Consider the following 13,287-nt stretch of genomic DNA (forward strand, 5'->3'; position numbering starts at 1 on the left):
AATACAGCCAAGAATCCTTTTGTGAATAATTGGGTTAAGTCATTCTCGAATACCTCCTCCATGATAACTCTAAGTTGGTTGAGTTATGAGCCTCAATTGACGATCTTGTTGAGTTTACCGCCGAAAATATAGTCAACCATCCCAATTTTTGCACCCGGTATCTGTTCAATGTTAAAATCAAAAAGTAAAAGGCAATCTACCCAGCGAGTTAAGCGACTATTGTAAGATTTGTTGGACCAGTGTTTCTTCATAATTGAAAGTAGTGCTCAATGATACGTGATGATTGTGAATGATTTGCCAAATAAATAATATTTAAAGTATTCTACGGACCGTACAACCCCTAATAATTCTAGTTTATTGACATTGTAGCGTTCCTCGTTTGGATTGAGGAAACGAGACGTGAATGCAACTGTATTACAACCTATCGGCGAGTGTTGTTCTAATGCTGCTCCTAAACCCGCTCTGGATGCGTCGCATTTGATCCGCGTTTCCAAGTGCGGATTATAATGTTTATTTCTGTCTCATTTGCTACTTTATTCTTAATTGCATGGGAGTGAGTTTCAAGTTCGTCATTCCAGACAAATTTTGTATTCATTTTAGGTAATGGCTGAAATGGATGACATAATTGTGATAAATTAGGAATGAAATTTCCTAATTAGTGGACAGAGCCTAGGAATGATCGTAATTGTTTTAGAGTTTTAGGTGCTGATAGAGATAAAATTGCTGCTGTTTTTGATTCAAGCGGTGCAATTCCTGAATGAGTAAATTTGTGTCCTAACCATTCAATTTCAGTTTTTGCAAAATGACATTTAGATAAATTTATTCTTAAATTATCCTCATCCAATTTTTTTAAACATTTGTAGAATAACTTTAAATGTTCTTCTTTAGAACCGCGACTAACTATTATAATATCATCCAAGTAACAATGAGTATTTTGAAATCCAACTAAAGTATAGTCCATTACATTTGGAATGCCGCTGGCATATCAGTTAAACCGTAGAAACCGGTAATAAAACGATATGTACCATTTCCCTCACTGCTGATAATTTTTAAGTTGCAATGCCGGGCCATCTCCGGGTCTAAATTAAATTGACTGTATGCGTACTTCAAATCCAAGGTAGAGAAATATGCTGTCTCCTGTGATGCGTTTGTGTTTAAATTTTGTTGAATCGTGTCATTTCAATTATCCATATTCGGCATTTGATATTCATTTTGATGGATAGATTTATTTAAAATTTTTGAGTCTAAAGCCAGTTTAACTGTTTTATTTTTTTTACTGTGGTTACTATAGGAGAAATAGAGCTTTTATCGAAGCAACTGTTTAATTTTATAATGTGTTTATCGACAAGTAATTTTTTTAAATTCTGCATTAACTAGTGGTTGTAAGTTAATTGGGACTCGACGAACTTTTTGATATGTATGTGTGAATTTTTTGTGGAATGTGGATTTGACTGAGTGTTTTAAAGTATTAACGATTCTTGTGATGAGACCTGGAAAATCAAATGCAATCTGCTGCTTGATTAAACATTGGTTTTGATTAATATTTGCAACTTGTTTCAACTGTGTAAGAGAAAAGCCTAGCTTTGAGAAGAGATCTGGTCCAATGATGGGTCTATGACCATCTTCCACCACTGTTACATCAACACCCATAGCTATCCAATCATTACCTTGGATTGATGTATTAATCCCTCCAACGACCTTGATTATATCATTAGAGAAAGTTTTTAGATCATTCATCTCTGGTGACTGTACCCAATGGCTGTCTTTGCATTCTGACACGACAGTCTTTGCGAGACTTTATTGATAATCGTGCACATGCTCCCCGAATCCACCAGTGCTTTTGTCTTCGTATTCCCGACACAAATGTCTAAGTTCATGGGTTCCACTTCTCGAGTGTCGCTTTTAATTGAAATCGTCGCAACACAATTGTCATCATAGTCGTCATAATCTGAGTCATAGTTTGCGTCGTAAATACCTTGCTTTTGAAGTAGTCTATCTATATTGTTGACTTGCTCGGCTGCTGTTGCTGAAGTACCCACTGTGGCCGCCTCAGAAACAGAATCATCTACATTATTCACTCGGGGTTTCGGTTTATATGGGTGTTTAGGTTTTCGGCAGACTTTGGCGAAATGGTTACCAATTCCACAATTTTTACAAGTCTTTCCACGGGCAGGGCAATTTTGTCTTTGTGAGGCTGACTATCAATAGCCACAGCTTAGACAAGTTGTTCGCCTAAAAAATTGGTTAGTTGATGGACGTGACCTATTCCAAGATCCTTGTACATTGTTCACTGATGCACTTGTGATCTCGTTCGTAGTTGTCTGAGCTGAGGTCCCAGATATTTTTAGTTGATTTTGTATTCCCATATCAATGTTCATGGCAATTTCAAGCGCTTTTTTCGCTGTTCTTAATTCTTTTAGCAATTCTTTTTGGATTTCACCCTCTTGCATGTTTGCTATGAAGACGTCACGAATGATTGACTCCTCATGGCTTCCTAAATCGCAATTCAATGACAGTTCCCGAAGGCAACCGTAGAATTTTTCCACAGGTTCTCCCTTCAGTTGCTTCCTGGTGAGAAAAGTATACCAATCAAAGGTGATGTTTCGTTGTTTCGTAAACACTCTATCAAGACTTTCCCAAAGGTCCTTTGTTGTAACCCGATCAATCTGGATATTCGGTTCCTGGGAACCAAATTTTCGTCTACCCTCCATTCCCAGACTGAGATACGTTAGCGAGACCGGTTTGTTATCACAAAATTTCTAGGGTTTTTCCCAACACAATATACCTACGAGTTCTATTTTCTGACAACGATTTAGCCACGAGTTCTTCAGTTGCTCGTTTCTAATTTTTCGATCGCGTTTGCTCGTTGTGCTGTTTTCAACATTATCCTCGTATATAGGTTCAGGGGGTAGGATGACCATGTCTGGGGGATCTGCGAGTAGAATGTCAATCGAAATACCCTCTTTTACCATGATAGCCAACTTCAACATGATCTGCCAGCGGTCCCATCGCAAAGGTGGTTCTAGTGTCGGTTTCTCCCAAAAGGGTTCGATTCCAAGAAGTGCACGGTCTTTGGTTGCTGACTGCGCCATGTGATATTCTTAACTGTGGAGATACGTATCTGGACCACAAATCCCCTTAAAGTTTGTAGAGGGGGATTCGAGGTGCGAATCCAAGCTTTTACTAATTTGTGGGATTACCACTTTTAGTTTGTTTTAGCAATTGAGCTACAAATAAATACAACCGTGTTTTATCTGTCTTGGAAATCCTCCTCGAATACAATAGTATTCTCCTTATTGGAAAACAGAGTAAAAAAAAGCAACTGAATTCATTGATGAAAGTTAAGCGAATGACAGGATGATGAAAGTGGGTTTTGTGAACAACTGAAAACTTGACTTCTTAGTCGGAGGTAAACTTATAATAGGTGAACACTGACTTTTGATTAGGCAAAGACAAACTTAAACAGAATTGGTCCTTAAACGAAATAATTTGAACTTACTAAGGTACAACCGTGCCACATCCTCCAAACGTTTCGAAAGCCAGAGGTATGAAATAAATTCCGACTTCACTACACCTGGGCGTACTGTTCCTACTTCCTGTCCTCAGTAGCTGACATTGCAAAACCACTCTTCGCCGACGCATTCATAATGAGGCTTAACTGCAAGGGAGATGTGACAGTAACGTCTAAAGCTGCTGGCTGACGGGCATTCCAAACAGGTAAGAAAATATCGCTCGGTCTGGAGTTATTTTCGGATAATAAACTTATCTGTTCACAGATAGGAGACAAAAGAGCCCCTTAGCAAGCTGATATAGTTTTGTCTTGTACACGATCATGACGAGAGATCATATCACCCCTACAATGACATGACACCGCATGGTCGCCTGTTACATCTAGAGCTCCAGATTTACGAAAAGGACTTTTTCTCTCGTTCTCGTACAATTTTACACCCAGTCGATATTTGAGAGCAACACGGAACTCATTGAAAGAGAGGTGTAGTCCCAGAGTTGGAATGGGCCTGCGGATAACCAGGCACCAGCCTGTGGTAGAGAGAGAGAGAGAGAGAGAGAGAGATTGCAAAAGAGCTTTTTCTCTTATAGTACTTTGTTTTCTTAACAAGTTTTCGAAGGCTGAGTGATCAAGTTCATCCTGAATTTTTCTTTGAGAGGGATATGTCGTCGCAATTTCGCTCAATTCGTCAATTGCCTTGGCAAACGAGATGTCTTCAGTTGCATTATGGCCTGTTAATTTTTCTACAAGAACAAAGGATTGAAAAAACAGAACCGACGCATGCAGCCTGAACTTGATTTGCTGATCGCCTTTTTCTTCCACCGGTTTTATTTTTTGGAAGGCATGCTTGGTCCCAAGAGGTGTCTGACATCAAAACACCACGAATAGCTTCAAAGAATGTAGGCTGAACCGCATCAAACTTTCGAAGGATTCTATTTGATTCTTCCGAAGGATTATTGCATCGCAAAGTGTAGACCATTTTGGGAGCACCAACGAAAAAACTCAAAACAACAAGAACACATTGAAGATCGTCTACATATGCTAAATGGTTTAGAAGTTCCTCTAATTTTTTAACGCGTTTGAGTAAACCAGAGGGAAAAAGCATCAGATCCTATAGCAGCTCCTAATATATCAATTCCATCTACACAGTTCCTCTTGATCAAACTGTCAACTTTCCTCATGCTTTCTTTTGACCATAGCTCGCACTTATCCTTCCTGAGTTCTAAACCAAAACTTTCTCCTGATTCCGAGAGAAATTTTAACGCTTTACAAAGTTCGATCTCGGTTCCTGCAACAATTCCGTCATTGACATGCCAGCAATGTTGCAAGAAATTTGGTAATTCGCATTCAATTTTGTCAATAAGAGGCCAGATGGCCAGTGAAAACAAAAGTGGACCCAGTGAATCACCTTGTTGCACTCCTGACTGACTGTCAACAGTTGAGCTATTGAAGAAGAAATCACTATGCTTCGCGTAGCAAAAGGATGCAATTGACTTTATACTAGGCATCAATACTTTTGTTGAGCCGAGGAAATTACTGCGCTTCACCGAATTAAATGCGTTTCTGAAATCAATTCGGAGTATGCCCCCACTTTTGTCTCTTCATTCTTTCGAACGTTATTTTTTTGGCGTGCACTATGATCTCAGCACCTCCCTTGACAGCCACTTCCAACTGCTTTGCACCAAACAACTCAACTGCCTCGATGGCTTCTTCTTTTGCAATGCACTTGGCAACAAGGCGCCGAATAACTGCACCACAGTAATAGGTCTAATGCCGGTTTTCTTTTTATTCATTGCTGTTGATGTAGCACTACAAAAAGCTGGAGTCACGAAGCTTGGGAGCTGGCTCCTGCTGGCCAAGCTCACTTATTTGGTTAGGGAATTCTTTGCACATACACAAAATATTTAGCAACACTCGCTTAGCAAAACTTGACTTTGATTTAGAGCTCAGAAAATAAATTTGCACGTTTTATCGAGTAGACGTAAAAATAACAGGACTAATACCTGTAGATTGCAATCCCTGAACAAATGATCAAATTATGATTACGCGTGGGGAGTACTGACTCTAAGAAAAAATAGTTTGATCCCGTACAACGTTTCCCCAAAACAAAGAATGAATGTCTAAAGAATAATTAACCTATATATAACGCTTGCCAGGTTCCTTGACTGTTGATGTATTAGTTGACGTTTTAATCTCAGCGGAATCGGGGCCAAGTTTTGATACAATGTTTTTAATTTTTGCGTGAATCGTTTGTATGCGGGGTCTTTCGTGAGGTCTTTCGCTTCGCGGGTTGAGATTGTTGAGTTTTATTTTTCTGCAATATTTGTTATCACCTTGTGATTTCTTAACTCTATGTGGGAGCTTGGTGATTATACAAGCGTATCTTATTGCATTTCGACATATGCCAAATTAAATTCGACTTCACAGCAAAGTTGCAACTTTTGCAGACTTTTTGCTTAATTCTGCAAAAAAGCAGGTACATACAATGAAATAAAGATTATTCTCAAATTCTCAAAGTACCTACAAAAATGTGGCTAAAGTGCCTTAAAAAACAAAAAATAATTTAGAAAAATCTACAAATTTTTCAAATGAGGAGTTTCCTCATTTTTTCCGTATAGTGCTGCATCGGACTTTACTATTGTCATTGCGTTAGACCATGAATGATTTAAGATTGTGAGCGACAACTGGCATCTTGTTGGCATCCCCCAAAGGTAATGCACCCCGTTTTACAGAGATGGTTCCATTAGTTAGTAAATCATTATGTAAAAAGTGGCACGTGCTGTCGGGCGGGTGCAAAAAATATGCTCCTTCTAAGTTGAGAGGGGTACAAAGGGAAAAGATATAACTGATACTGGGACCCGGTTTGATATGATAAAATGATACGCGAAAACGAACAGTGGGTGTCTGAATAAACTGTGGATGTTCAAATGAACTTCTACTAAATGTTTTCAGATGAAACTCTGCTGAGCTCTAACCATCTATTTGTCCTTAACTGAGGTTACGCTTTCAGAAGTTTTATTTTTTAAAACTTTTTTCGTGGTTTTCTCTAGTTGCACGCTATTCAAAAGCAAGCTATTTAAAATCAGCCTGAGATACCATTTTTAAAAACAAATTGTAATAGCTAACACAGAAACAATTCTCTGATGAAAAAAATGTGATGAAAATCAGATTGAACCAATATATTTTACTAGAAAACTACTTGATGTGGCAGCTTCCTAATTAAACAAAATAATCGATAACAATTCGAATTTCGACATCCAGCAACTAAAGTTCTGCTTCACACGAAAGTTCCAAATGTTGTTGAATATTTGCCCAATTGCGCAACAAAAATCAGCACATACGGACAATTGAAGAAATAATACCAAAATGTTGAAGTTCTTCCAGAAAATTGTGGCTTAAGTTCATATAAAAAACAGAAAGCATTTCAGAGAAACTGCAAAATGTTCATCAGATGACGGACGAGTTTTTTTAATTCGCCCATTTCCTAAAAAAAATTCTCAGCACGTTAAGTTGCTATCACGGCAAAATTGGAAAATGTGCAAATGCCAGCAAAAATGTTCCTGATAAAATCAAAATTGAGCAAATCCGGGTCAATGCTTCACATGATTAGAATCCAGGATTTTTGACATTACAGTTATGTCCACAGTTCCTATATGGATTTATTCGTTTTCAACTATCTTTATTCATTGAAGCAAAATTATGTTTGTTTGAAGTGAGAGTACGGGCAACGTAATTGAGAGTAATTCCGCTCGGCTCTTGAGTTTTGTGTTCAAGCTGTGAAGATTGCATACAATATTGATGTCAAATTCAAATCCCATAAACCATATAAAGAGTAACTGCTTGTTTAGGATTATCCGTTCCTTCTCCGCGTCGGGCTATTAAAACATCCCTTAAAGTCGAGTAAAAAAAGTTGTAAGATCCTGTAGTTCCTGTAGGCTACCAAAACAGTTCACAACCGATTCAACTTTCTCAGCCAGGGTTGAGAGCGATTAAGCTTAATATTACGTTGTTTGGCAAAGGTCTCATCACTGCAACCTACACATTTTAGTCGTTTTTCCATCCAAACAATTAAGATATTTGCTCTTGTTTGTTTGGAATTTCTGGCTTAATCCCTGAAACCTTTATTTTCCAGTCAAAGGATTTGTTTACTACTTATTCACAAGAGATTTCCAGATTGCAATGAATTGCTAGGTTGCAAAAGTGGGTAAAACATAAAACCCGTAAATTTTACAATTCAAAATAAATCAGAAGTCATCAATCAATCAAAACAAATAAGGAAATCAAATTTGTGCTTGAACATAATCGAACTGAACCGCAAAGCATGAGAGGTCACTTGTTTCAAAATATTGCGTGGTGTTTCTTCAAGTACTTTTCAGTATCTTCAAAAAAAATCGGACAAACTTTTCGCTGTATTTTTTCTCTGATTTCCAAAGTAAAATAAGTTTATCCAAAAATTAAAAGACTTCTTGTGCAAGTTAATGGACCATGCATCATTTCTCGCTCGTATTTTTCGAACTGACTCTCTTTCCACATTTTTCAACAAATAAAATTATAGTTAAATTTTTTCTCTAAAAAAATGACCCATTCTACAAAATGTTCTCGTGGGATGTAGAAGAGATATGGCTCACCTTGAAGCTTTAAATTGAAGTTCTGCATCTTTTAACACATGACTTACTATATTGTTTCAGATTCTAAATGTTGTGTACTGAATCGTGACTTCAGGTTGAGTTGTTTTTGTATTCAAGTTCGTCGAAAGTCAAGAACTCGTAACGTACCAAGATTCCGAATACCAAATTAACAAATCCGTGTAGTCATCATTTCTGTTTTAAAGAGAAAATAAGAGAGAATTATCTTTCAAAATATTAGTATGTCTCGCCAATGCACGCCTAGTAACTTGGCGTAATCATGCTGACAGTGCTCAAATCACGCTAAGTGGCACATGCTGCGATGTAAGTATAGATTGTGACTCTGATGACGTCAGTCGCTTTTTTCTCAACTCGGGATTTCATCCCTGTCACTTCAAACAATAATTTTTGTTTCATGAATATTGCCTCTTTCGGTGAATAACTTGCAAAGCCGAATTAGAACGAACTTTCTGGCCTTGAAGATGATTCAGTGAGTGTTAAAATTATCAGGTGATTTTTCCATAAATTAATTATGCAGGCCTGGACTTGAGTCCGACCTCATTTCAGAGCTTAGCCATTAAAATCCAATTTTTACCAGTTCTGAAAAAGCGACTGACTTTCGAGTACCATCTTCATTCTATAAGGACTATTCTAAGCCCAACAATTTATTAATGCAAACGCAAAACTCGCTGCAATAAAAGTGAAGCAACGTAACACACACAAATAGATGTAATTTCGCGAAAGAATGGCTAAAAAGCAGATTTAAAGGTTTTGAGAGAGCGGTGACGTTATTTGGTTCTAACAAATATCTTGACGACATAAAACAGTGTAGCAAGAAAACCTCTGAATCGCAAAACGCAAAAATTATTGAAGATTAAATCTGATTATCAGCCTCATTAGAAAAGTATCCTTCGATATTCAACAAAACGTATACAACAAAAACCAGAAAACAAACTTTTTGGTAGCTCATTGTGCACATATCAAAAACAAGATGGATAAATATTCAAAACTCATATTCTTTTTTTTTAAAAAAAGTGATGCGAAAGTCGCTAATCCCAATTACCGTGTATTAAGTAAACAATTACATTACATGAAGTTGAACAGTCATCTCAACACCTTTGTATAATAGAAATGAGAGACAACTAAAGTTAGAATTTTACGGAGGTCTTTGACAAAAAGTACCATTGTAGTCATTGAAAACCAAAATCAAAACAATAGCCCATAAAACTAACACTTAACTGTTGTAAAACAAGTAATATTTTTACATCAAGGGATCGCTCAACAAAGAACAAAATGGTTAATTTATTTTAAAATAGTTTACAAGTCGAAAAATGTTAGCCACAATGGGGATCAGTTGAAAAATTCAGCTTAGTTGCGAAAGAGTAGCAACAAGACCTGTCCAAACTGAGGATGCAGTGCAATCTTTTTTGCTCAAAAAGCGTAAATAACTGATAGATGAACTAAAACACAGATTACACAAAGAAAAGACAAACGAGAAAAAAACACCACTCAAAACTTAAGTATTTGCCTCCATTGCACGCTTAGTCATTTTTTAGCGCGACCATGCTTACAGTGCTGAAATCAATGCTGATATCTGGAAAACGTGTAGGAAAATTTGGCGTTGTAGAGCTTGGATTTGCGGAGAACAGGAATTTTGAAACTTCTACGTGAGTTTTATCAGCAGCTATTTAGGACAATGAAGTCTTTCAAAAATTCAAATTTCACAGTTCTTAAAATAAAAAGTGTCATGATAGTCACTAAAACCCACTAATAAACTAACATCGGTCGACTTGCTCTCAAACTACCAGCGAGCGGTTGTGTTCGTCAGTGGCTAGCTTAATTGAAGGGGCGTGAGGTGAGCGCAGCGGGCGGAGGGGTGGAGTGCACCGGGGTGCTAATGGGGGGGGGGGGATGACGCAACCCTGGGGGTGGGAGGTTGCAACGGTCGTAGTGTTTTTCGGCTGCACGGGGCCCTTACATCTTGAATGATGTGCAGGAGAGCAGATTGGGGGTGGGGGTGTGAAGTGAGAGGGGGCTGACGGGGGAGGGGGGTTGTGGGGGGCGGGGTTGTCAACCTCTAAGGACCGCCGTTACACCCTAAGTATGTCTCCAAAACAGTTTCTGTGAATCACATACTTGAAGACTAGCGCGCTGAAACGTTCTATCTAAGAGAACTATACTCCCGCTGGGCGCTATCCCATTTTTGAGGACGAAAAGTCAAATGAGTCAGACGAATATATTTGAAGACTAATACAATTGGTACAAACTTCGTTTGAGAGCAATTAAAAATCTTTGGACCACAAAAGTAAAACTTAATAAAAAGCGTACGCAGACTTCTGTTAACCCAGGGATCGCGTACCAAAGACAACACACAGGTCACGAAAACAGTTTTTAAAAAACTTAAAGTCAAAACACATTAGCGGCAAAATGGAATCAATAAATATATTCCAGCTGCTCTCATTTGAAAGCAAATGAGATTTTTCAGCACTGAGCATGTAGTGCAGTTGATTTTTGACCAATAAATCATAATTAAATGATTGAAAGCAAAGCAAAAAATAGCAGAGTGGAAACTGAGAACAGAATTGAAGCAACCGAAATTCAAAATTTTGCAACGAACCTCCGCTGTTCGATCAGTGAGAGACATATCCAGATCCGACACGCACGCAAAATTAATAGAACTTTGCCAAATAGAGGACTTAACAAGACGGAGTATTGAGAAACACTCAAAAATGGGTGAAAAACTTGAATTGGAAAAAATTAGCAAAACTCTGATTAAAACCCATTAATTCCCCTTATCAAAATTGTCAATGGAAAAAAAATTCCACAAAAGTACCCGGATTTCATTTCCCCGAAAAATTACCAATTGTACAATGATACCAAAAATATTAGGTAAATCACAATTTAAACTTCAAAAAGATGTAAAAACGTTTTAAAAAAGTGTATAAAACGGCCAATGTCACAAGAAGCTTGAAATTGCATTTAAGTCTATTATTTGAATTCCAGCGATCAAAACTGCCTCCAAACGTACAATTATTGGTTCAAAAATTGAGAAGGCAAAACATACTATAGGCAAAACTTTTTCAACGCAGAAATATCTAGCTTTTTCAGAATTAATGAAAAAAATACCTTGCTATTTCCTTGTGCGTTTCTTCGGCTGATTTTCGTTTTCACACTTGCTTGCAGTTCCGGCATATCACTTTACATCCTGTCAGAAGAGAACGGGAAAACACGTTAAAAAATCTAACCGGAAGAATTCCGCAAACAACACAAATCTTCATTTTTTGAGGAAATCTTTCCAAAACCAGCTAATTAAAAATAGAAAAATTTAATTTAAAAAAATGTCCAACAACAGCATCGAATTGCTCTCAAACGACTGTCCAGTTGTTGACTTCATCACTAGGTAGTTGGGGCTCAGAAAAGAGCGGAGGTCGATCGTGCGGGATTACCGGTGAAATTAGGTAGTGGAGGATTAGGTAGTGGAGGGATGGGGGGGTTATCAGTTGTTATCACGGTTGTTATCGCCACCGAGAATTTATCGAACTCCGAGGCGATGCCGAGGTGTTATGATAACTTCGAGGGCGATGACAACCGTGTGGTAATTTTTTTAACCAACACCTGTTGAAATCATTTCAAAATTGAACAGTCAAAATTATACCACATTGCAGCAACAATGCAAACGTTAGACTACAAGTTTATCAAACTGTTTTCATCATTAGACTACGAGTTTATCACCACTCTTTGATCGTCACTGTTTACTTACTATCAGTGGCGATAAAAGAGTGTGATAAACTCGTAGTCTAATGATGAAGTGTTTTTCCAGTGTCGATCGGGCATTAAAATTTATTACACTGGCAGTTTATTTAACCGCTATTATCGCACCAGGTGTTGATTAAATAAGCTCCACGCTCCATGAATTTGTCTCCTCAAATTTTGGTGAATCGCAAGCTTAAAAATTAAAAACCGTAAGGCTCTCAGAGAAACTTAATGCCAATGTCAACTGATCAGACAAAAAAATCGATCAGATCAAACATCGGCAGTACGAAAAATTGCACAATAGGACTAATAGAATTACTAACATGACAATTTTTTGGTAGCACTTAAAAACATCAAAACAATCTTAAAATATTACTATAGCCCATTCAAACCTCTTAACCGAAAGAAATTAGTTTACGCCAGAAAGAAGCTCCGCTCAGCTATCGGTAGCGCAGCTATTAATAAGTGGAGATTCCCACCAAAATTTCTCCAACCACAAAGTGAAATATAAAAGGCAATAAATTACAAATTTTACCCAATGCGCGGCGATACCTAAGCAAAGCCGATGAGACCCTATTGCCTCTGCTATAGGTTGCTTCCAAAACCATTTGTCATTCAAGACCCCACACAGGGTTGCCCTTTTTAGAGGGGTCCATGTCAATTTTTTTTGAATTGAACTCCAACATCCAGCTACGAAATTCAAGTCATTCTTTTATGGAAAAAGAGCAAATATTGAATTTTAAATTCACATCAGCAACTAGCTACACACTAAAGCGAGCGACTTGCTGTCTATGATCAATTACCTCAGATGAGAATCCAGCCGTTATTTTGAAAAATATCAAATGTTAGCAGAATAATCTTAATAATGAAAGCACCTTAAAATTGTGGGTATGTTAAAAGTTCAGGTATGTTAGCAATAGGCTATTTCAAGCTGACTAATCTACTATCTCAAGAGCAAGTGTTCATCACGTTGAATTCCGTCTTCAATTCTGCATTTTTATCGGCAATATATAAACGCGCGTGTGTGAGTTTAAACGAGATCTGCTAAGATTGGGAAGATTTAGAATGGCAGCGTAACATGTGTGTGATCACATCTCGTTCCAGTCGAAAGCGAGCATGCGGAAACTGGAGTTCATTAGCTGTCGGCTGACTGTTTCTGAGATGCTCTGCGAGTACCACATACGCTTCAAGTTGTCCAGCATCTCATCATTTAGGTACATTGGGTTGCCACGTCTACACACAAAACAAAACTTTCAGAGATCAATTCAGTCCCCCCGGCGGATTATCACCATTTAAATCTGGTATTTTATAACATAGCCGACTAAAACCGTCGGTTGTGCGAAGTCCGGGGAATCGCGCTCAAACTACTCTGGCAAGTGGTACAATGAGATAGATGGGGTG

At 37.9% G+C, this 13,287-nt stretch overlaps 1 protein-coding gene across 2 annotated transcripts in view; it reads right to left on the bottom strand.

Moving 5' to 3' along the window:
• Positions 1-12,612: 12,612 nt before the first annotated feature.
• LOC142334775 (E3 ubiquitin-protein ligase UBR2-like) overlaps positions 12,613-13,287 on the bottom strand; it is a 122,301-nt gene continuing 121,626 nt past the window's right edge. For both annotated transcript variants that reach the window (XM_075383062.1, XM_075383064.1), the window contains exon 22: positions 12,613-13,119. In XM_075383062.1, coding sequence (XP_075239177.1) covers positions 12,975-13,119 — 145 coding nt within the window. In that variant the 3' untranslated portion in view covers positions 12,613-12,974. The remainder of the gene's footprint in view (positions 13,120-13,287) is intronic.

This window comes from Convolutriloba macropyga, chromosome 2 (genome assembly GCF_964194025.1).
Source record: "Convolutriloba macropyga chromosome 2, txConMacr16.3, whole genome shotgun sequence".
Taxonomy (NCBI): domain Eukaryota; kingdom Metazoa; phylum Xenacoelomorpha; order Acoela; family Convolutidae; genus Convolutriloba; species Convolutriloba macropyga.